The sequence below is a fragment of the Elephas maximus genome, chromosome 8 (assembly GCF_024166365.1).
Source record: "Elephas maximus indicus isolate mEleMax1 chromosome 8, mEleMax1 primary haplotype, whole genome shotgun sequence".
NCBI classification, from domain to species: domain Eukaryota; kingdom Metazoa; phylum Chordata; class Mammalia; order Proboscidea; family Elephantidae; genus Elephas; species Elephas maximus.
In genome coordinates, this window is record NC_064826.1 from 10,652,297 (window position 1) to 10,674,591 (window position 22,295).

General features: G+C 52.1%; 1 protein-coding gene across 4 annotated transcripts in view; it reads left to right on the forward strand.

Moving 5' to 3' along the window:
- HIPK2 (homeodomain interacting protein kinase 2) overlaps positions 1-8,464 on the forward strand; it is a 181,899-nt gene extending 173,435 nt beyond the window's left edge. For all 4 annotated transcript variants that reach the window (XM_049894784.1, XM_049894783.1, XM_049894786.1 and 1 more), the window contains 3 exons: positions 3,407-3,654; positions 6,250-6,410; positions 7,947-8,464. In XM_049894784.1, coding sequence (XP_049750741.1) covers positions 3,407-3,654; positions 6,250-6,410; positions 7,947-8,414 — 877 coding nt within the window. In that variant the 3' untranslated portion in view covers positions 8,415-8,464. The remainder of the gene's footprint in view (positions 1-3,406; positions 3,655-6,249; positions 6,411-7,946) is intronic.
- The last annotated feature ends 13,831 nt before the right edge of the window (positions 8,465-22,295 follow it).

A 22,295-nucleotide genomic window follows, 5' to 3' on the forward strand; every position in this document is an offset into this window, starting at 1 on the left:
CTGTCGCATACTCTTGCTGTGAGGATAGAGGCGATAACAGATCTAAAGCCCTTTGAACAGTAGTTGGTGTGTATCCGATCAGGGGCACCTATATTTGGTGAGCACACGGGATCCCCAAGAGTCAGAACTGACTCAAAGGCAGCTGGTTTGGTTTTCTGAGCCTCAGGCAGTGGTTCCTTCCATGGGGGCTGATTTCTTTGCTCCTTATTTCTGTCACTTGAAAATGATGGAAAACATTATGATGACACAATGCCTGCGTCAACCCTGGTGGCTTTATTCTGCACCCAGAAGCGAGGTTCTGCCGAGGCCATTTCAGCAAACATTTCTCAGTCTACTGTGTCACACACTCATTTCAACGAGCCAACTTGTAGTGGGATTGATGAGCTGTCAATAAAAATTATCCACAATATGGAGTGACTCCCAGTAGTATCAATACATGTGAGCCTCTGAAATGATCAGTGGGAACCTCAGAGTGACTCATTGAACATGTCCCATTTGTTCTCTAATCAGAGTCAACTCAGGTGGAGCACAGAGACGTCTAACAATAGAAGAGATTCAAAGAGCTGTCAGATGAATTCACTGTTCCAAACCTGTCCTGTGTAAATCCAAAAAAGTAGGAAAATCAATACTAAACTGTGTTGGCCATCTTTGCTCATTAGGTGTAGGGACTTCTTAAGAATTAAGAGGTCTTAGCCCACACTCCTTGGTGGATAACAGGATGCGGGCACACACAGGTTGTTCACCCCTCTTAGGAAGGCTCCGTGCCTGGGGGCTTCCATCCAGGAGTGGCCGTGAATTCCCATAGGTCAGCAAGGCCAAGCATTCAGCTGGGATGAGATTTTTGTCAGAAGGAGGCTCTTAGGAACCAGAAGCTCATGGTTCATGAAGTAGTGTATCTCATAGTTCTGGGTTATTAGAAAAACCTTACTCACGTTGAGTGGAGGCTTCACTCAATAATCAGAAAAGCCCTATGATGTGGGTCCTATCATCATCCACACTTTCTCAAAGAGGAGGCAAATCCCCAAGAGGTGAAGTATATCACCCTCAGCCAGAGGGACCTCGTGTGCAGCCCCTAAGGGAGTACCCAGCCCAGATGTGACCTGCCACATGGAACCCGGACAAGATATTGGGGGTGGCGTCAGGGGGCCTCCTGTGGGATGCCCTCCCTAGCCCCCTCAGTCACCAGGCAATGGCCAGCCTTTAGCAGGTCAGTGACTGCTCAGTGGGACGCTGCCCTTCTACCTGACTGCGGAGTTCTGGGGCTTGCCCCTTCAAGGGCCTGTGACTGCTGCGTGACCTTGGGCAAGAGGCCCCCACAGGGCTGTGCCTCCACAGGCGCTTTATAAATACCTTCTTATTTTATCAAGCGGAAACGGACCATCTGCCCTAGGTAGTCAATCTCTCTTAAAAATAAACGATCAATATACAAAAATACATGAATAAAGTCCATTTTTAAAACCTCACACAGCAGTGAATCCCATCTTCATCCTCCCTCCAGCCTCGCTGGACTTGGAGACGGGCAGAACAGGCTCCCAGAATCACCCCACTACCAGGAGTGTCCCAGGGAGGGCGTGCTGGCCTGCTCCCCATCCCCATGCTAAGTGTCAGGTACAGGACGGAGGCCGCGAGCCAGAGCGTCACCCCATGCATGGCAGCCACCCACCTGGCCCTGACCGATGCCCGAGCCAGGGCCAGCTCAGGGGTGCGCGGCTGCCCCCAGTCACCCAGGGACCCGCAGAGATGGCGGAGGGCTCGACCCATCGCCCATAACTCCCTCAGCCTGAGGGTGTGCCGCACCGCCTTTGTCCTCAGACTGCACCTCCCTCCTCAGACCTTGCTTCCTTCCTCAGTATCCTCCTCCCTCCTCAGAACCCGCCTCCCTCCTCAGACCGCGCCTCTTTCCTCATACCTCGCCTCTCTCCTCCGAACCCTCCTTCCTCGTCAGAACCCGCCTCCCCCCTCGGAACCTGCCTACTTCAGAGCCTTCCTCTCTCCTCAGGACCCTCCTCCTTCAGAACCCGCCTCCCCCCTCGGTACCCGCCTCCCCCCTGGAGACCCACCTCCTTCACAACCCGCCTCCCTCCTCGGGACCCGCCTCCCCCCTGGAGACCCGCCTCCTTCAGGGCCCGCCTCCCCCCTCAGGACCCAGCTCCCTCCTTAGGACCCGCCTCCTCCCTCGGGGCCCACCTCCCCCCTTGAGGCCCCCCTCCTTCAGAACCCGCCTCTCCCCTCGGAACCTGCCTCCTTCAGAGCCTTCCTCTCTCCTCAGGACCCTCGTCCTTCAGAACCCGCCTCCCCCCTCAGGACCCGCCTCCCTCCTTGGGACCCACCTCCCCCCTGGAGACCCACCTCCCTCAGAACCCGCCTCCTTCAGGACCCACCTCCCTCCTCAGAACCCGCCTCCCCCCTCTGAACCCACCTCCCTCCTCGAGACCCACCTCCTTCAGGACCCGTTTCCCCCCTCAGGACCCACCTCCTTCAGGACCGCCTCCCCCCTCAGGACCCAGCTCCTTCCTCAGGATCCGCCTCCTCCCTCGGGGCCCACCTCCCCCCTTGAGACCCACCTCCTTCAGAACCCGCCTCCCCCCTCAGGACCCAGCTCCCCCCTCGAGACCCGCCTCCCCCCTCAGGACCCACCTCCCTCCTCAGGACTCGCTTCCCTCCTCAGAACCCACCTCCTTCAGAACCCGCCTCCCTCCTCAGGACCCGCCTCCCCCCTCAGGACCCACCTCCTTTAGAACCCGCCTCCCTCCTCAGGACCTGCCTCCCCCATGGGGACCCCCTCTCCCCTCGAAACTCATCTCCTTCAGAACCCGCCTCCCCACTCAGGACCCTCCTCCCTCGGAATCCGCCTGCCCCCTCGGGACCCACCTCATTCGGGACCCGCCTCCCCCCTCGGACCGCCTCTCCCTTGGGTATCTGCTTCCCTCCCCAGGGCTCCCCTCCCTTCTCAGAACCCACCACCCCTACAGGCTGTGTCCTGAGCCCCCTTAGAAATCCCATTCCTTCTTGCATACCTCTCTGCATGTCACAGGCCCCACCTGAGCCCACAGTGCTTCCTCCCTGGCGGGGCTGCCCTCCCACACCTTGTCTCGGGCTCCCTGCCGCTTGCTGGGCTCTTCCATTTACTGGATACCCGTTCTGGTGGCGCCTGGGTCACTGCGGGCTCTGCTCCAGGCGCTGCCTCCTCCGGGGCTCTGCCTCCACCCACCCTGAGCCTCCCACCTGCCCACTCCCAGCAGGGCGGTGGTCGTTGACCAGCTCCCCACGTCTGCAGGCCCTGTTCCTCCCCATGCGGTGGCGGGAGAACAGGCAGCGCCTTCCCAGGGCACAGGCAGGCTGTGGGGGGGCTGGCAGGCCTCCCCCTGAGCGCCCCTCACCACCCTCTGCTCCCCTGTCCTTCCAGCACCGTCTCCAAGCAGAGAAAGAACGTCATCAGCTGTGTCACGGTCCACGACTCCCCCTACTCCGACTCCTCCAGCAACAACAGCCCCTACTCTGGGCAGCAGCGGGCTGGCCACAGCAGCACCCACACCTTCGACAGCAAGGGTGGCCTGGACGTCCACTGCCCCGGGAACCCCCGGACCATCATCGTGCCACCCCTGAAGACCCAGGCCAGCGAGGTGCTGGTGGAGTGTGACAGCCTCGTGCCAGGTAACGGGCGGGCAGGCCTCTTCCGGGCTGGGTTCTGTGCCCTGCTGCAGACACGGGGCTGTAGGGGCCATGAGATATAGGTGCTGGGTATTGCAGCGGGTCCTGCCCCATTTCGTCCAGGCAGCCAGGCTGGGGTCCTGCTCAACAGCACATCCCATGAGCAGCATTTTATCTGTAATTTGTGGTACTTCACCACCTTTACAATGGCGCTTTATCTCCTGAAGCTGATGAATGAAAACCAGTCGCCATCCTATAGACTCCAACTCGTGTGTTCGAGTAGAACCGTGCTCCACAGGGTTTTCGGTGTTTGATTTTTCAGAAGTAGATTGCCAGGGCTTTTTTCCACGGTGCCTCTGGGTGGACTCAAACTTCCAACCTTCCAGTTAGCAGCCAAGCGTGTTAACCTTTGGACCACACAAAAAAAGCCTTTGCTGTCAAGTCAGTTCTGACTCATAGCAACCCTGTAGGCAGAGCAGAGCTGCCCCACCGGGTTTCCAAGGCCGTTGACCTCTCAGAGTCAGCTTAACCCCTGCACCACCAGAGCTCCTCATTTCTGCAAGGACTGTGTTATATCTGGAATAAAAGAAAAAAAAATACCCAGATGGCTGAGAAACTCTGAGGAATGTTCAGATTTAAAAAAAAAATTGCAAAAAGTTATTGCCAGTAAGGCTAGTGGTTCTAAAACAGGCGGTGCCACTGTCTTCTTAAAGAGACGTTTATTCTCCCCTGCCTGGGCGGGCGGCTTGCCGACCTCCTAGTAACAGACCAGAGCAGGGAAGGCCGCATTCCGATGCCTGCCCACCCTATCGGCCTTTTTCAAAACTAATCTATGCCCTTAGCGCAAAATCACCCCAGACTTGGAAAAATCGGGAAAAGAGCCTTCCTCAACCTCGGCGCCCAGCTGGCCTGGGCCAGCTGCAGCCGCCCTAGCAGGAGCTCGCAGCGTATCAGGGAGCCCACGCCCTCCCTTGACAGCTCCAGGCATGAGGAAGGCTGCTTGTCCGTCTGTTCTCACACCCTAATCCTCCTGTGGTTTGGGGTCGGGAGGGTCCTTTAGAACTTCTCACGGAGCCTTCCTAGGTCTCTTGCATGCATTGGTTCCTTTGGAAGGCAACAAGATGAACTTTCCATTGGCCTGAGACAAAGAAGTTACTGGAAGGGAGCAGGATGTGGGGGGGTGGGGGGTGGGCCCGGGGTTCAACAACTGAGTCCCAAGCAGGAACAGAACCACCCGGTGCAGGCGTCTGCTCGATGCCCACTGCCTTAACCTGTGGGCCTTGAGCCAGAACCCCAGCTCCCAGAGTCCCGTTCCAGCAGACAGGGTGTGATTGTCCCCACTTGGAGCGGACACCTGTTCCACGAGCATCTGCTTTAGCCAGGGAGGAGGTTCAGTAGTAAGGACAACTGAACACAGCCAATGCTTGGGAAGCCCTTAACGTGCTGAGAGACTTGTCTTCTGACATCCTGCCATGTCCCGGCCAGCTCTCTATCAGCTGTACACACTTCCTGTGCCTCTTCTCCTACCCCCCTCTTCATTGGGCACCTTCCTCAAAGTCCTAGAGCTGGGGGTCTGCTTAGGGAACAGCGGATGGCCTTTTTTCACATTGACTGTAGATTTTTTCTTCTTGATGTTCGTTCATCTGAGCTTGACATTGCTTTTGGAGAGAACCAGTCCGATTCTAGAGAGCCGAGAGGCAGGCAAGCAATAGCACCCTGCCTCCAGCCACACCTGCCCCTGCATGGTGCCCTTCTCTGCACCCTGTCCTGTGGAGCCCCAATCCCGCCATGCGGGGAGTTGGCATCCACAGATGGCTCGACGCAGAAGCAGACAGGGATGATTTGGTTAATGTAAACTTCTTTACCCTGTTAGTTTTGTCCTAGTTCTCTGTATCTCTGGGACGTACCGCGTTCTTGTTTTCTGAGACTTGGTGTTCACGTCCTGCTTTATGTATCACTATGCATCTGTGAGTCTCTGTTGAGACCCTAAAGAGGTATAGAGAACATTCCTTCTTTCTGGTGCACCCCCGTTAGTTTTTCAGTGTCACCAGGTCATAATTCTGAAGTCCAGCAAGGGGTGCAGAAGAGGTAAGTTGCAGAACAAACTTGTCCTCCATCGAAAGCCAAGGGAGTGAAAGTATCTTACTCACATTGCAAACACTGACCTCATGAGCACTCATGGAGGGAACAGTGCTCCACCCGTGTCCCAGATGGCAGCAGTGCCCCTCCCAGGAGGGTCTCTCAGGCCTGGTCTCAGGCTGTGGCTCACACTGCTTCCCCTGTCCTTTGCCATTTTCTTTTGCTCCACCCCATCCTTGGGGGCCCAGCCTTCCTTTGTTCCACCCCAGCCTTCCTTTGCTCCACCCCATCCTCGGGGCCCAGCCACCCTCACAGTCCAAGATACACTCAGAGCCTAGTCGCTAGTGTGGAGCAGAGTGAGGCACCATCACAGCTGGGCTCCTGGGGAGGTGGCTGGCCCGTGATCGGCTGGCCTCAAGGTGTGTTCATTCTGTAAGCCCACCATCTCCTCTCCCGGGGCAGCATCTTCCGGGCAGCAAGGCGCCATAGCTAACCAGTGGCCTGTTCTTCTCCCAACAGTCAGCACTGGCCACCACTCATCCTTCTACAAGTCCAAGTCCTCTAGCAACATGACCTCCACCAGCGGTCACTCTTCAGGGAGCTCGTCTGGAGCCATTGCCTACCGGCAGCAGCGGCCAGGGCCGCACTTCCAGCAGCAACAGCCTCTGAATCTCAGTCAGGTAAGCCCCCCGGTGGCCCCCACCTGGCCAGGCTCGAGGCCTTGGACTTGTCCGACCACCCAGAGAGGTCACCATGCCGGACCCTCACCCAGCTCCCAGAGGGCAGCAGGAAGCAGCCAGGTTGACCTCGGCAGCTCCTTCCCCATGGGGAGTCGGTATCACTGGTTCACAGAGAGCGGGACCAAAGCAAAGTGACCCATCTGATGTTGGCAAGCATCAGTGCTATGATGCCAGAGCTTAAAAATAGGGCTGCCCATGTATGGGGTGGGATGCTGTTTTCAGCCCATCATGGAGCAGTTTGTCCCAGTCCAGGACACGGAGAGGCCTGTAGTCTGAAAAAGACAGGTTTACTGATGCATCATAACAAGGGAGGCCTCACCCCTGAGACCCCAGTAAAGGAGAAGACTCATTCTAGGACTCAAGGGAAGGTGGGCGGAGCATGTTTCAGAGGCTAAGAGCCAAGCAGGGCCGCACAGGAAAGGTCAGAGGGGACTCAGGTCCTGTTTCGAGCGAGCTATGTTAAGATGAATGTGGAATTTGTGCTCTGGAGCCTGCCCTTCAGGTTGTCCATGGAGGCTTCTTGGTGTGAGTGGGAGGTGTCATTTGTGCTGATCAGAGTTCACGCAGCCAAGGGCCTGAGTCAGGTGGATTCCCCAATAAGCACGGGCTTTCTTGTGCTACTTACTGATCTGTAGTGAGCAGTGTCAGCTGTTTTTCACCACATTGACATTGTTCACTACAGATTAGGAGGTAAACACAAGTAAACCCATGCTTACCTTGCTGACTGAGTCTTCCCCCCCTTGTCAGGGATTATAAATATGAACAGAGGCTTTGATTCTGTAAGAAGGTGCTGTGGGGTTGGGAGAGACAGGTGCCAGACATACTTAGAAGCAGAATCTTTGATGTGGTGAAAAAAAATGTGAAATTGTTCACTATAGATGATCTGGTAAGCAGATTAAACACTGTGCTTAACTCGCCTGTTGGATAATCTGCCCTGGTCTGAGTCTGTGATGTTAAAGAACAGGTTTCCCTGTGAGTGAGAGAGTAGCCGGCACTCAAGGAAGGGGCCTTGATGCCTTGAGCTTCCTGCATCCTTGGGGAAAATCCAGTCTGTTAGCGTGGCAGCTGCCGGGATCAGGTGTTGTCCCAGCTGAGGATGACAGGCAGTGTGCTACTCTCTCGGCCCAGCCTAGTTTTCACTTTCTGTGCACGCACGGGCCAAGCCTTCCCCCATTCCTCCGAATTCTGCCCTCCCCGCCCCCCCCTCCCTGCTTCTCCCACCCCCCCTTCCCAGCCCCTCCCCCCTCCTTTCCCTCCCTTCTTCTCCTCTCCCCCCTCCTTCCCCTCCCCCAGCCCCCCCAGCTCCTCCTTTCCCCCACCAGCTCCTCCCTTCCCTCTTCCGGCCCCTAACCTCCCCATCTCTCTGGCTCAACCTCTCTTTTCCTCTCCCTTCCCCCCACCCCGTGGTCCTCCGGACCTCCCTCCCTCTTCCCCCTGCCATCCTGCCCCTGACCCCCCTCTCTCTGGCTCCTTCAGGCCCAGCAGCACATCACCGCGGACCGTGCGGGGAACCACCGCCGGCAGCAAGCCTACATCGCCCCCACGATGGCCCAGGCCCCCTACTCCTTCCCACACAACAGCCCCAGCCATGGCGCGGTTCACCCCCACCTGGCCGCTGCGGCTGCCGCCCACCTCCCAGCCCAGCCTCACCTGTACACCTACACCGCACCCGCGGCCCTGGGCTCCACCGGCACCGTGGCCCACCTGGTGGCCTCCCAGGGCTCGGCGCGCCACCCCGTGCAGCACACCGCCTACCCAGCCAGCATCGTCCACCAGGTGCCCGTTAGCATGGGCCCGCGGGTGCTGCCCTCGCCCACCCTCCATCCAAGTCAGTACCCTGCCCAGTTCGCCCACCAGACCTACATCAGCGCCTCGCCAGCCTCCACCGTCTACACTGGATACCCGCTGAGCCCCGCCAAGGTCAACCAGTACCCTTATCTATAAACACTGGGGGGAGTGGGGGACGGATGGCGGAGGGGCGGGCTTTTTATACTGAAGACCCTGCCTCACACAGACAATGCGAATGGGGCAGGGGAGGGCGGGTGGGATGGATGAAACTTGAACTAGGAGGTGGGACGCCTGGAGCAGAGAAGAGAATGTTTTGAAAGGAAGGGATTCAGGAGGGGAGAAATCTATGCTTTTTATTTTAAAAAAGGAAAAAAAAAGAAAACATCAGTAAGAGAAAACACAGCTCTCGAGCCCATTCTGCATCCAACTGGAATAGAGAAGAGGAGCACCACGGAAGATTCCGGAAGCAGGGGCCCCAGTATTTGAAGAACTTTATCTGTGAACTTCTCAAAGATTATTTTCTTATGGCAGCAAGTGATATTTAAGCATTTGCTGCCAGGGACGCCTGATACGGAAATCCAATAGATTTTTTTAATGAATTAAACGTAAGAATTAGGGATTTTTCCAGAACTCTGAAGAGTCAGCCCCCACTCCTCCAGAATGCCAGACTGAGGTCTGAGGAGGCTGATGTTTGGGGGTTGGTCTGGGGTTGGCAAGGCCAAGAGGCGGGAGGAGAGGATGCCTGGTTCTGGGAGGTGGCCGGGCTGGTAGAGAGCCCTGGAGGGGGGACTTCTCCTCTTCCAGAGCACTCTGGACAAATCCCTAAGCAATGTGATTCCTAAAACGTCATTAATCATGTGTGTGGCAAAGTTGAGTTTGTTTTCTGAGGATTTCTGTTCTCTTTGACTCAACCCCTAGTTGCGTAGCGTAGGGCTAGCGGTCGTCGCCGACCCCTGAGTAGAATGTAGCACTCTGCATCCTCATTTTCAACTTTGTGTTCAACTCCAATGATACCAATAGACTACTCTTCAATGTGATTGCACAAAAATAAGTGATTTAACACAGGCGTGTGACCAGCGTGGTGGCCCTGGCGTGTGAGCGTGAGCGTGTACGTGTGTGTGCGTGCGAGTGTCCCTGTGTGTCCCGGCACCGCCACCATCACAGCCCTCCCAGTCCTGGTTTTACATCTCCCCTCCTAGTGCCTTACGAAGGGCAGCCGCGTCAAAGGTTCACCTCCACGGGTACTCTCAGCAGCCAGCCAAGGCTAGCCGGATGAAAGCCCACTCTTCCACCATTGGAACGTTCTACTCTGGCCTTTCCTTTTGTCATTGTTTTCAGTTTCATATTCATGTCCTCAGGCTGTCTGCTCACAGAGGGGTGTTGTGTGCGGCCGGGCTGGGCGGAGGGAGTCTGTATAGCTTGAGAGGGAGAACAGGTGGATCTGATGATAGGCATGGCTTGATGGAGCTCTACCTGAGGAACAGGGAACAAGAGACTCCACATCCTGCACCCTCGCCCCTCTCTGTCCCAGCTCTGTGGAGTGGAACCAAAGGTCACATCTCTGGTAGTAACATTGGCCACATCCTGCTTCCTTCCCCAACCTCCCAGCCCCCTTACCATGGAAGGGGAGCCCGGGTGCATGTCACAGGACCCCAGGCCATGGCCCCCACTCTCCCCACCAGAAGCTATTTGTTCTCAGATGTCACCCCATTCCCAGCCTTGGGTGGATCCGTAGGTGGTCTTCTGCCCTTGCCGCTTTGCCACACCTTTCCTCCGCAGACAGACCATCGCCTCCTACATCACCCATGATCACCCGAGACACGGATTTATTTTGGTTTTTGAGGGGCCTGTAGAGGGACACTTGTGAGGGTCTCCAGGGAGTCTCATGCCACACCTGCGAAAACACTCCCACGGACAGTTATGTTTCCAAAGAAGTCTGCCCTCTGCCCTCTTCCACCTTTGATATGTTCTGGACGTTTTCTCAGGCTTTGAACACTGCTGGGGGCCAGGGGTGGGGAAGGTTCTCTCTATTCATAATTTATAACAAATTACTCTTCATGTGAATGTAGGGAGAATCTTTCCATCCACAGATGGGGCTTGACAGGGGTTCCAGTTGTCTGATTCTTGAGTCCGAGTCCATGGCTGGCCCTGATGCCCATAACTCAAATTCAGCAGCCCGACCTTGTCCTGCCTCCCTTTCCTCCCGGCCCACAGCCTCCCTTAGCAGCCTACTGTGAAAGGAGTGTTTAGTGATCCCAGCATCATTCCACTCAGAAGCCATTACCTTAGCTCTTAGCTGTGAAATAACTCTGGAAACCCCCCCACCCAACTGCGAATTCTTATTTATCTTACAAAGAAAGGGGTCCCCAAACTGGAGAGACTTAGCCCAGGCCTCAGGCTGGAGGGCATCATGACCCCCCTGCCTAGATGGAGTCAGGAGAGGTTTGCAACCAGCAGGATACTGTCCTCTTGGTGCCTCGATCAATATGTCTTTGTCTGGAGGTGGGAAGTGCCAGTGTCTGAGACAGTAAGAAAATAGTCAGTCGGGGAAGGGAGCGGGGCAAGCCTTCAGAGGACACGTGAGCCAGAGCCTCCCCTACCACACCAGCTTGGAAAATCCCTCTGTCACTGGTACTTTCTGGCAGCCGGATGGCAGCGATATCCCATCAGACCTTCTCATGCCAAGTTACAAAAGCATCTAATGTTGGCTGTGGCTGAACCTCAGTTTGCCTTATTGAGTGGCTTCCTGGACCCCTTGCACAGCCAGTTCCGGCCCTTTCTAGATCTGATCTTTTAGGGGAAAGGACAAGAAAGCCTTCCATTCTAAAGAAAATGCTTTTGTCTGCTGATTCCTTCATTTGGCATCTTCTCTCCTTCTTCCAGATCAAGAATGAAAGTTCCCTGCTGCTGTAGAGATATCATTGTACTAATTATTTTTGTTGTTGCCATTATAATGATTATCATTATCATCACGTTGATATTTTAGCTGGGGTTTTAAACGCACATTAGTTCCAAGTGTCTTTGTGTTTTCTCTTTAATCTTTAAATTTATTATATCTGTGAGTAAATGAGTAGACTGGAGGGACACCAGATGTCAGATTTTGTGAGATGAAAGACGCAGGAATTAGGAAGATTGCTTCTGTCATCTGTTTTCCACAAAGAGCCATCAGGTGAAGCCACCACAGAACACAGGTCTGAGGAAGAATCCAGGCCTTTCTCTCTGTACAGGCCAAATCTGGCACTTGGTGACATTGTCACCATCAGCGTTGTATTTCTCTGGAGTCCCAGTGGCCTGGGACGAGATCTGAGGAGGCGTGGGTTGGATTCCCAGTGGCTTGGGACAAGACCTGAGGAGGCACTGGTTTGGTGTCCCAGTGGCCTGGGACAAGACCTGAGGATGCATGGGTTGGTGTCCCAGTGGCCTGGGACGAGACCTGAAGATGCGTGGGTTGGTGTCCCAGTGGCCTGGGATGAGACCTGAGGAGGCATGGGCTTGAAGAATGTTGAATCCCTGCTTGTTGGATCCTTGGGTGTGGGTTCCCGCGTCTCTGAGCTCTCCTGTAGTTCTGAACCTGCTGATGGGAGCCTTGGCCTCCCCACCTTTGATACTTCACCCATCAAGCAGAAGCAGCCCCTCTGCCCAGGGCTGATGCAGCCCCCTCCAAAACGCCGCCTTGTTTCCCATCCGAGCACCAGGAATGTGGCTTATATCCTTCAATGCAGAGACAGTTATCCTTCCAAAAGCCGCTGGGGGTGATGGTGTCAGGGTGATGGGCAAGTGGTCGTTCCCCATGGTGGTCTCAGTCACTGCACTACCCTCATCTCCAGTCCCCTCCCCCCTGCATCCTCCCAGCACGCAATTCCAGGGACAAGCCAGTGGGCCAAATATGAGTGGGTAGGTAGGAGGGCAGAGAAACCTCTGGACAAAGTCCCGCAGCCTTCCACACATGGTGGCCATGTCCCCCATGGGGTCGTTGGCTGTGAAGGCACTGCAGGGCTGCAACAGCCATCCCTGCTGGCTTCAACCAGGCTCCTCAGCACAGCCCCCAAGCCCGGGCCCAAACGAAGAGGGTTTAAATGGCCGCGTTCCCTGGAAGAAGCAAGGCATCAGTCTCAGGCCAGCCCAGCAGTGTCTGCAGGCGTCCCTACACCCTCCCTACCCTCACCTGACCTCCTCTCCAGCTCCCCCTGCCCCGCCACAGAGCCGTGGATTGAAGGCCCCAAGAGAGGACCCCAGCAGGGAGGCCAGCCCCCTATGAGTGAGCACATACCGATGACTCCCACTCAGACCCTAACCCCAAGTCACTGGCAGGCAGGGTGCAAAAGCTGCCTGTCCCCAGACCGGGTCACCGTGGGGAAACGCCAGCAAGTCCTTAGGAATAACCTGGGGGCCGTCTGCCCTTTAATTGGCCCCATCCCCCTTTAGTGAAGAAATACAATGACGAGTTAAGATTTAAAGGACAGGTCAAGAGTTGTCTTGCTTGCATCCTACAGGGTCACTTGTGGCTGAGTGGCGGGTTTCTGCTAACCATCTGACTCTTTGGGCTTCCTGCCTCCTTCACGATGTGGTGCCTGTTTCCAAGGGGAGGGCGAGCAGGCCAAGGGGTGGGTGAGGCTGAGGCATGATGCCAGTCAACACTGACATGGAGCACGGTGGATCTGATTGGGAGGGGAGAGAAGGACCGGGCCACATTGCTGTCAGCAGGGTGGACTGTGCTTGCATTTCTAGCCTGATGGCAGCTGTGGGAGCCCCCTGGGTTTCCTCCTCTCCCCTCTGGAAGACCTAACCAAATAACAGATTGTTGGGTATGAGAAAGGGATGGTGGTATTAGCATAACTGCCGACAGGGCTATTTCCCTTGAGTAGACCTTTGGAATTGCAAACGCTCATTTTTGAACAAGCTTGTGGTGGAGGGTTTTGGTTGTGTGAGTGTGAGTGAGTGGAGCAGACTTTCTTGGAAACTGGAGGAAGGTAATGAGGAGGCTTCAGGAAGTCTTTCGGATGGTTCATGGTTGATAAAACGTGATGCCTCCGCGACCCCAGCCCAGCTTTCGTCCTGGGAGTCTGCTGGGCGCTGAGGCGGGCAGGATGGGTGACCGTTGCTCTTGCTGACCTGTGAGGTAGTTGCTGTGACAGAAAACAGAAAGAGGAAAATCACTAGGTGAGACAATTCCTCAGAAAGGCAAAAATCCTTCCCAGCCCAGCCCGCGTGACGTTGCCACCTGACATTCCAGCCAGGGGCCTCTGCCTCGTTCCTTGTCTGTGTCTTGTCTTTCTGGCGTGTCTCACTTCTGACTTCCTTCCGATGGGGAAGCCTTAACACTGAGCAGGCCAGAGCTGTCCTCACCAAATTGAAAAGGAAAGTAAACCTGTTCCTTTTTTTAGCCAAAGAAACCTTCTCAGAGACACCTCCACCTAAGGACAAAATGGCTTTCCTTCTCTTCTTTCTGGGCAATAATGACATTGTGAGCAATGGAATTCCTTGTGTCGTTCTCTTTCTTTTCAGTCCTGACTAGGGTTTTGTTTTGTTTTGTTTTAATTGCATTAATTTCAAAACTGCACTCTCCTTCTAAGAGGAGTGGAATCAGCACATGCTGCTACCATCAGGACGCTGGAGACGCCACAGAAGCACCTGGGCCTCGTTCATCTCACATCACCGCGGGCGGCATGGAGCAGGCCTTCCACCAGGCACCTGGCTGTGTGGGGGCTGAGCACACCGGGAGCTCCAGATAGCAGTATTTCCACTTGGATGCCTTAGGACTCTTGAGTCTATAAAATCTGTCAGGCTACCTGGGAATCGGAGCTGGGGGAAGTGGTCTTTCAACACAAAAGAAACCATCTTAAAGGCTTTGGGCACAGTTATCCAACCCCCCAGAGGCTTCTCGCGCCTAGAAGTTCAAGACCACAAAGCTAGCTCCTCCCTCAGACTTGCTGAGAGTTGACGAAAGTGACCTTTGCAGGACATGATTTCACAGAGCCCCAATTCCACAGGGGAGCTACCTGGTCACCCGTACAAACCCTCCCCACCGAGTCTTTGAGAGCCTCTAATCTCAGACCTCACATTAGGACGTTATGTTATCTTTTTTTTTTTTTTTTACCCAGTTGCTTTTGAGTCGATTCCGATTCATGGTGACCCCATGTGTGTCAGAGTAGAACTGTGCTCCATAGGGTTTTCAGTGGTTGATTTTTCAGAAGTAAAATCACCAGGCCTTTCTTCCTAGGCCCTTGGGTAGACAGAAACCACCAACCTTTCGGTGAATAGCTGAGCGTGTTAACCGTTTGCACCCCCCGTGGACTCCGTACACGCCAGTAGTAGCCAGCATTTACTGAAGGCTTCGATATGGTGGGCCGTGAGCCAAGCCCGTCATGTATGTGGCCTCAAGTAGTCCTCACAGCCCCCCCAGGGTGAGTGATAATGCTGCCTCCCCCACCCACTCACAAAGAAGCTCACCTCTGAGAAAGTGGCATGTGTTAGAAAGTTACTACAATAGTGGCCCGGAATCCCTGAGTTTCTAGTAAATTTTTTGTTAATCAGGCCTTTGTTTTGCTTTGTAATTAACGGCAATGAGTGGCCTCCTCCTTCACTGAACCATTTAATGGTATTCCCATTTACTGTGTGCCAAACACTGTGCTAAGAGCTTCAGCCCCTTACCTTGTTTGATTTCTTCACAACAGCCCTGTGGGGTCAGCAATATTAGTCTTCTCACCAATGAGGCAACTGGCTTGAGAGCTCAAGTAACCTGCCCAGGGTCACAAGGCTGGTAAGTGGCCCCAGGCTGGGGCCTTAGCCCCAGATAACCCGCGATCCCAACCAGCAGCCTCCATGGCCTCCTGTGAGTTTGTGCAAAGAAAGGCCTTTAAGGAACGTCCCACACTGAAGCTCAGCAGAGAGGGAGTCTCGAATTCGCTGTAGGCAGAAGGGGCCGAGCTTGTTTGACTGGTAGAGAAAATCTTGGGAGAGTTTCTTTTAAGTCACAGTTGAGTTCATTTGAGATTCTTTCTGGTGTACGGACTAGCTTTAGCAGTGCTGCTACAACAGACTCTTGGGAAAGAGAAAAAGAAAATGTCTTTTCTTTTTTAAAAAGAATAATTTTTCCTTGCTTATAGTTAATTCTAGAAAGGCAATACTAAAGGTATATATTTTTTTCAAAATGCTATTTTTTACTGCACTGATAAATGTCACGACAACTAACTCAGATCTCATCAAAGATCCGCTCGTCAGCTCTGGGTAGAACCAGATGAGGGGTTCACAGCAAACTTGGAAATTCCAGTGTGGGTCTGGTGTCCAGGAACTTTTCTTTTTTTTTCCTTTGTGTAAAAAAAAAGGCGGGGGGAACAGAAGGAGAAAGAGAGGATAACTTTAAAAATCAGGAGCAAAGTATTCTTTCAAAGAAATGGAAAGTTACAGTCATATGAACTAAGAAAAACTAGCCAACTTTCAGGATATAAGGAAGGTGTCTCCCTTGCCCTGGATTGAGATTAAAGGTAATATAGATACATTTTGATTTGGTTGAAAGGTGGCAAAAATTTAGAAATGCTCTGGGACTAGATTTTTAATTAAAAAACTATTATCCTTTGCTATGAAACATCTCCTCAGTTGTTTTGAGTGGGTTTTTTGTTTTCTTTTTTCTTTTAAAAAATCTTTGACTGGCTCCAGGCTTGTTTGCCTAAATTCTTAGGTAGTTTACACACATTCTAGAATCTTCTAGAACCTTAACTCCATGGGAAGCAAACCCAGCTAATCAGAATTTGAGATCTTGGTTGGTTTCAATAGGTATTCTGGAATTCTAACAGAACACCTACAGATGTTTTTAAGGAAGGTTTTAGATACATTATCTTACACAAACTGTGATCTGATGGCAATAATTACCTCAAATGTGGGCATTCATCCTGGTTTTAGCCTTTTTTAAAAAATGTAGCCAACTTGATCTTGGGATTTAAAAGACTAGGAACTGTATGTGGGCTGAAAATAATGATGAACGCACACCCTGGCCATTGTTGCTTAAGTGAATTCTGAAAACAGCTTCTCTTTACAGAAGACGTAAACCAAGGAATAGATTATGCTCTGTGTGGTAGTCACACGTGGTGTTTAGATAGATGCACATGTGAAGCACGTATGTTTTTAGCTACTGTAAAATGCTGTTAGCCTTCTAAGACCTCAGAAGAGTCACATTCTGAATGAGTACCCTCAGTCATTAACCGCAGACGCTGAAGCATCTTTCTGGCTACGTTTTCTAGTTTCTAGAGTGTTTTATAGTTTACATTTAAGCTGGTACTTTTTTAAATTTCTGTTTGTAACTGACATCTTCAAACCTCTTCTGTCGGAGGCCACGTCCTAACCCTACCGTTGCGTAGCCCAGCACGTGCACCATCCCTCCGTATTAGTGGTCCACGGGAACCTGAAGGATGCAAAAGCAACTGGGGACCGGATGGAAAGGGGCACCCCAAGCCGACCCAGACGTGAAGCTCTGTTACCGCTGGTCTGTGCACCCCTCCTTCCGGAAGCCTAGAGAGAACAGGTCCCCGGCCCATTGTTTCCGTCTTGACTTTGAATATTTAAGTTATTCATAGATCCGCTGACATCCATTCTCCAGGCAATAGAAGACACTGGGATCCAGGAGGCCCTGAAGGTGCAGCTGCTATTTCTGGGCTCCTAGCAGTATTTTGACAAATGCGTGGCAGGGTTTTCCATAGATCTGCTGTTCTCGATTTCTTTTCTCCTTTAGAGCAAAATCAGTGTAAAGGGGTGGGTTTACTTCGTGTTCGTCACCAAGCTTCGATTTGGAACCTGGTTGGGTGGGTGGGAGGGAACCTGAGATTCCTTCCTGAGGTCGTGAATGCTACTGAGCAGGAGAAGGGAGGGTCAGGGCTGCCCAGGACCTTCCACTCGAGACCAGCCCAGTGGAGGTCACGTTTGTCACATCTTCAGAGACAAAAATGGGCCCCGTTGCCAGACAGGATCAGACTGGAAAACGCTGGTTTCCATGAGAGTTTGGGTTGGGTTTTCTGTGTACATCCCTTTTAGCAGATAAGACCTTTAAAACTGAAAACTCTTGGGACCAGGGAACTTTTTTTTTTCATGCATTTTCTTTGTCCCGTGACCTGCACCAACAGGATGTTCTCATGACAGTTTTGTGTGAGAAACGTTATTGTGAAGTATTTTTCATCTCACCCCTCCTAACTCTCTTCCTGCTATCCTCAGTTTGTTTTTCCTTGGCATTAATGAACCAAATGAATTTTATATTGTCATCTTTTGGGCTTAACCCTATCTTTACAAACTCGAGGCATAGAAATTGGCTCCTTTTTTAAATTTCAGAAGTGAATGTGCTGTATCTGAGAAAGGGCTGCACCATGGCCCTCTCAGCTTTCTTTCAAGCGGTCTCTGAATGAGCCTCTCCTGATGCTGCCTCCCCTCCCAGGAGCCCCAGCCACTGACCTAATGTTGGGTCATGGGCCCCGTGGCCACCGCCATCCCACCCTGCCGTCACAGCAGCCCCATGCCCAGGCACACAGGACCCCCGGGAAGCTCTCCAAAGCCTGGGAGAGGACCCATTGGCCTTGAGAGGGATGGTCTTGCCTCAGACATTCACCTACTTGGTTGAAGGGTCAGTGGACTTCGTATTACTTTTATTATTACTATTTTAATAGTTTGGCTCAGGTTATAAGGAAGAACTTGGGAAATGAAGTGACTTGACCATGCCCGTCCTTTGTAGCTTTCTGTGACTTCTGAATGGTAACATATCCTCCCCCCCACCCACCAGCCCTTCAAAGGCAAATCCTACTGTTCGCTCTGCCTCCAGGGTCAATGATTTTTCCCACCCTTCGCCTCCTTCACTTCCGTGCGGCTGCCCATTGAAGCTTTCTTCTGCAGATTTTCCAGGGCACAATCATTTCTGGCCCCCAGAGCGTCCCCTCATCCTCTGCGTGTGTGTTTTTTAACCAAATGAAGTAGACAAGGAAGTCAGGCCTGGGGGCAGCGGAGTTTCTAGTTGAGTAGAATCACTGTATAGATATAGATGTTGATATATATGTTTGTGTATATATATATATCAAGCCAAATTACTGATAGGAAAAGGATAGCTTTATGGATGAGGAGGAAGAGGGACGTTCTAGGAGACAGAGCCAGCACTGGGAGAATCGCCATGCTGGAACGTATCACAGGCTGCATCTTCCTACGTGGGGTCACTGCATGGCACCGGCCTGGCCATTCCATCTCACCTGCCCAGGCGGGTGGTCCCAAGGGTGCCACTGCAATCTCTGGGTCCCCAGCAGTTGAGGGCGTGGATGGATGAGAAGGTCAACAAGCAGAGGGACTGGGTTTTTCCATCCCGTTTGCTTTGACCACATGCACTGAGTTGCAGCCTCTGATATTATATCATGTTTCCAAAAATGGTATACCCATGAGGCTGGAGACAGGACAGATCCGTAGGAATGTGTACCTTCCAACTGCCCGTGAATTTAGGACATTCTGGACAGAAAGCCTCACTCCCCAGAATAAGGACAGGGAGGAAGGGATCTGCTGACCCTCAATCACGGGTCCCAGGAACAGGGCTCCCTCCCCGAGGCCATCTCACCCAGCTCTCACTCCGCCACGTCATCTCAGCTCAATGACCCCATGACAGCAAGCCCTGGTCTGTTGTGTTCCTTCACTGTGCGGTTTCTGTAATAAAAAGTGTTAATCCACGTTAATCTTTGTGAAAATTATTGCGTGCAACAGTATTTTCTCGTGTACCTCTTTTCCTATGTGAATTGTCCCTCTTTTTTATTTATAAATGTCTACTTTTTTTTTTTTTAAAGACAAACCAATGTGTTGTAGACCTATACGTAAGCTCTCCCTTAGTCTCATTATAGGTATGTTATAAGAATGGATATTTTACTTGGCTTTAGAATGTTTTACAAGAAAACTAATTCTTAACTGATCAAGTTCTTGCTACTAAAATGCTTGTGTTTTTCATCATGACGTCGTGTGCTTCTAAATTAATAATCATTTTCGTTGTAGAAAAATGGAGTGAATTTATATTAGTCTTGGAAACTAATAATAGCATTGTAAATTTATGAGATGATTTTAACAGAAAAAAATTATAGAAGAATATAGTTATTTTCACTGTAATATTACTAACTGTAGGGTGAGAGAGGGCGGTCCCGTTGTGGTGAACTATGTTATAGCTTGTTACTCACAGTTTCTTTTTGATCATTTTTTCGGTCTCTGAGGTGAAACGAGTTTATTAAAATTTGTAAACTCACATATGCATATTGTATATGTGTAGATGTGTAATCACACTTTGTCTTGGAATTACATTAAACTGTTTGAAATCACTGCACACTCAGCCTGGCCCCTGTTTATCCTGCAACCAGACCACTTATACGACTCCAGGGATTATTGTGACATGGGTTATCTTTTGGGAATCAGTTAACCCTTCAGAAAATTATTTAATACCTCTAAAAATGTCTGCAGAACCTGTAAAAAGTTGAATTGGAAAAAGCTATGTGATAGATGTATTTACAAGGACAAAAAAAAGAAAAAAAGAGTAGTTGCTGAGGCCGCTTATGTACAACCAAACACCTCATGGGATTTGGATCCTTGGTTTAGGGTCGTGGTTTCCTGGGACATCCCAGTTAATTAACCCAATCACCCATTTAGTGCTTCTGTTCTACCTCCTCCTTTGTTGAGTAGTTCCTAGAGTCTTAAAATCTTGCTAGCGGCCATCCACATCACAAACGATTGGTCTCTGTTTGCCTGGAGCGACAGAGGAAGGAGAGTCAGAAACTGGAGGAGGAGATGGAGTGTGTGATTAATTGCCACCATGAGCAACTGCCCCCTTTGTCATGAGACCAGAAGAACTGGATGGTCCTGAGGGCTACCATTACCGAAAGTTTCCAGCAGGGACACGATAGATGGATCTTGACAGGGAAAAAACGTGGGACAGAACTTCAAATTCCCAAAGAATCCAGACTTACTGGACCCATTGAGACTGAAGGAACACCCCGAGACTATTGCGCTGGGATACTCTTCAAACCTTGAAACACAGCTATCCCCTGAAGTCATCTTTTTTTTTTTTTTTTTTTTTAAAAGAGCTTTGCTGAAAAGCCTTGGTCTGACAGAGACTAGAGAAACTCCAAGGGTATGGCCCCTGGATACCCTTTTAACTCAGTACTGAAGTCACTCCTGAGGTTCACCCTTCAGTCAAAGATTAGGCAGGCCCATGAAACAATAATACATGTAGCTCAACCATGTATACAAGAATAAATAGGCACACGAGCCCAGGGGGCAAGGACAAGAAGGCAGGAGGGGACAGGAAAGCTGGACGAATGGAAATGGGGAACCCAAGGTCGAGAAGGGAAGAGTGTTGACACGTTGCCATGTTGGCAACCGATGTCACAAAACAGTACGTGTATTAATTTTTCAATGAGAAACTAATTTGTTCTGTAAACCTTCACCTAAAGCACAGTTAAAAAAAATTCTAACACAATAATAATTTTTAAAAATATTATATGAGACCAAAGGGGCAACAGTGACATCTAAGCAAAGCATAGATGAGAAGCTAGGGGGGCAGTGAGTCTCAATGGCAGCCAAACAACTAGAGCAGAAATAAGGAGAATGTGCATCATGTGAAGAAGGCAACTGATGTCACTGAACAATTTGTGTACAAGCTGTTATGCCAGCCAAGCCACTGCCGTCGAGTCAATTCCAACTCATATATACAGGAGCATATTTCGATGGGTGTATTCTCACCAAAATTAAAAAAAAGAAAAAACTTTATGGAGCACAGTTCTACTCTGACACACATGGAGTTGTTATGAGTCGGAATGGACTGATAGTAATTGGTCGCGTTTTGTAGCGTCCACACACACCCCCACCCAGGTCCCCGTATTTAGAATTTGCAGAGTCCCGTGTGTGTAACAGTGTAGAGGGGCCTAGAAGTCATCTAATCCCAATTCCTGGGCAGCTGGGCAGGGCTCGGTGTCCCCTGGCTCCCGCCGCCGCTCCTCGGCCATTTTGACCCCTGAGCGTCCCCTGAAGCTGCGCTCTATCCGCAGAGCCCCAACCTTCCTCACCGACCCGGGTGTGGGGCGCGGGCTTCCTCCCACCCAGGACTCTCAGACTTCAGTGTCCGGTGGCCTCGTCGCACACTGATCTCATCGCCAGGGACCTAGCTGTTCCCCCCACCGGGCCTGGTCTCCACACCTGCTTCACTCTGTCCTCTGTCCACACTGCCCGGGCTCCACTGCCGGGGTCCTCGGGCCTGGACCCCCGGCCTCCACCGCCGGCGTCCTCAGACCCGGACCCCCGGCCTCTTTTTCTGGTCTTCTGGCTTCACGAGCTTCTCAGCCAGTCTGAACTGCAAAGCTCTCACTGCTCCCACCTGCTCGCCTGCCCTCCACGCCCCCTGCCACTGCCTTCTCCACATTCACCATCCACCCTCTGTGCATGCACACCCAAGGGGTGGCTGCTAGGAAGACCCTGACCGGGCGCCCAGAGGCCCCCACCAGGCCGGCCTCTGTGCTCATCAGCTTCTGCTGTGGCCGGTCCTGACCACCAGAGGGAGCCAGGTGGGCCTCCCTCCTAACACCTCCTCCCCCGCCCGCCCAATCTTCTCCTCATCTTTGTCACCACTTCTCCCCTCAGCCCCCTCAGGAGAGGGCCTGCGCTCCAGGTGGAGCGTCGCCTCTCACTCATCGTTCCTGCTCAGGAAGCCCTCTCTACAGCTCCAGACAGAGGTGGGCGCCCCTGGTCTGGGCTCCCAGTCTCCTGAGTATAAAAAAAAAATCCTTCCTTAGGGAACCATAAAATCCTTGCAGGTAAGAGATTATCTCTCATCTCTGTTTCTAGGATACCCATTTCCATGACAGGCACAGAAGGGAGAGAGGGGATCAATAACTATCTGAGTGAGAGACCAAATGACTCAGCCCACCTTCGTTCCCCAATCTACCCACTTTCCCACTCTCCCAAATTCCCTGTCTCCCAAAATTCAAGTAATACCAACAAAACCCTAAATGGGGCCAGGACTTGAACTTGGGTCAAACTCGGCCAAAATTC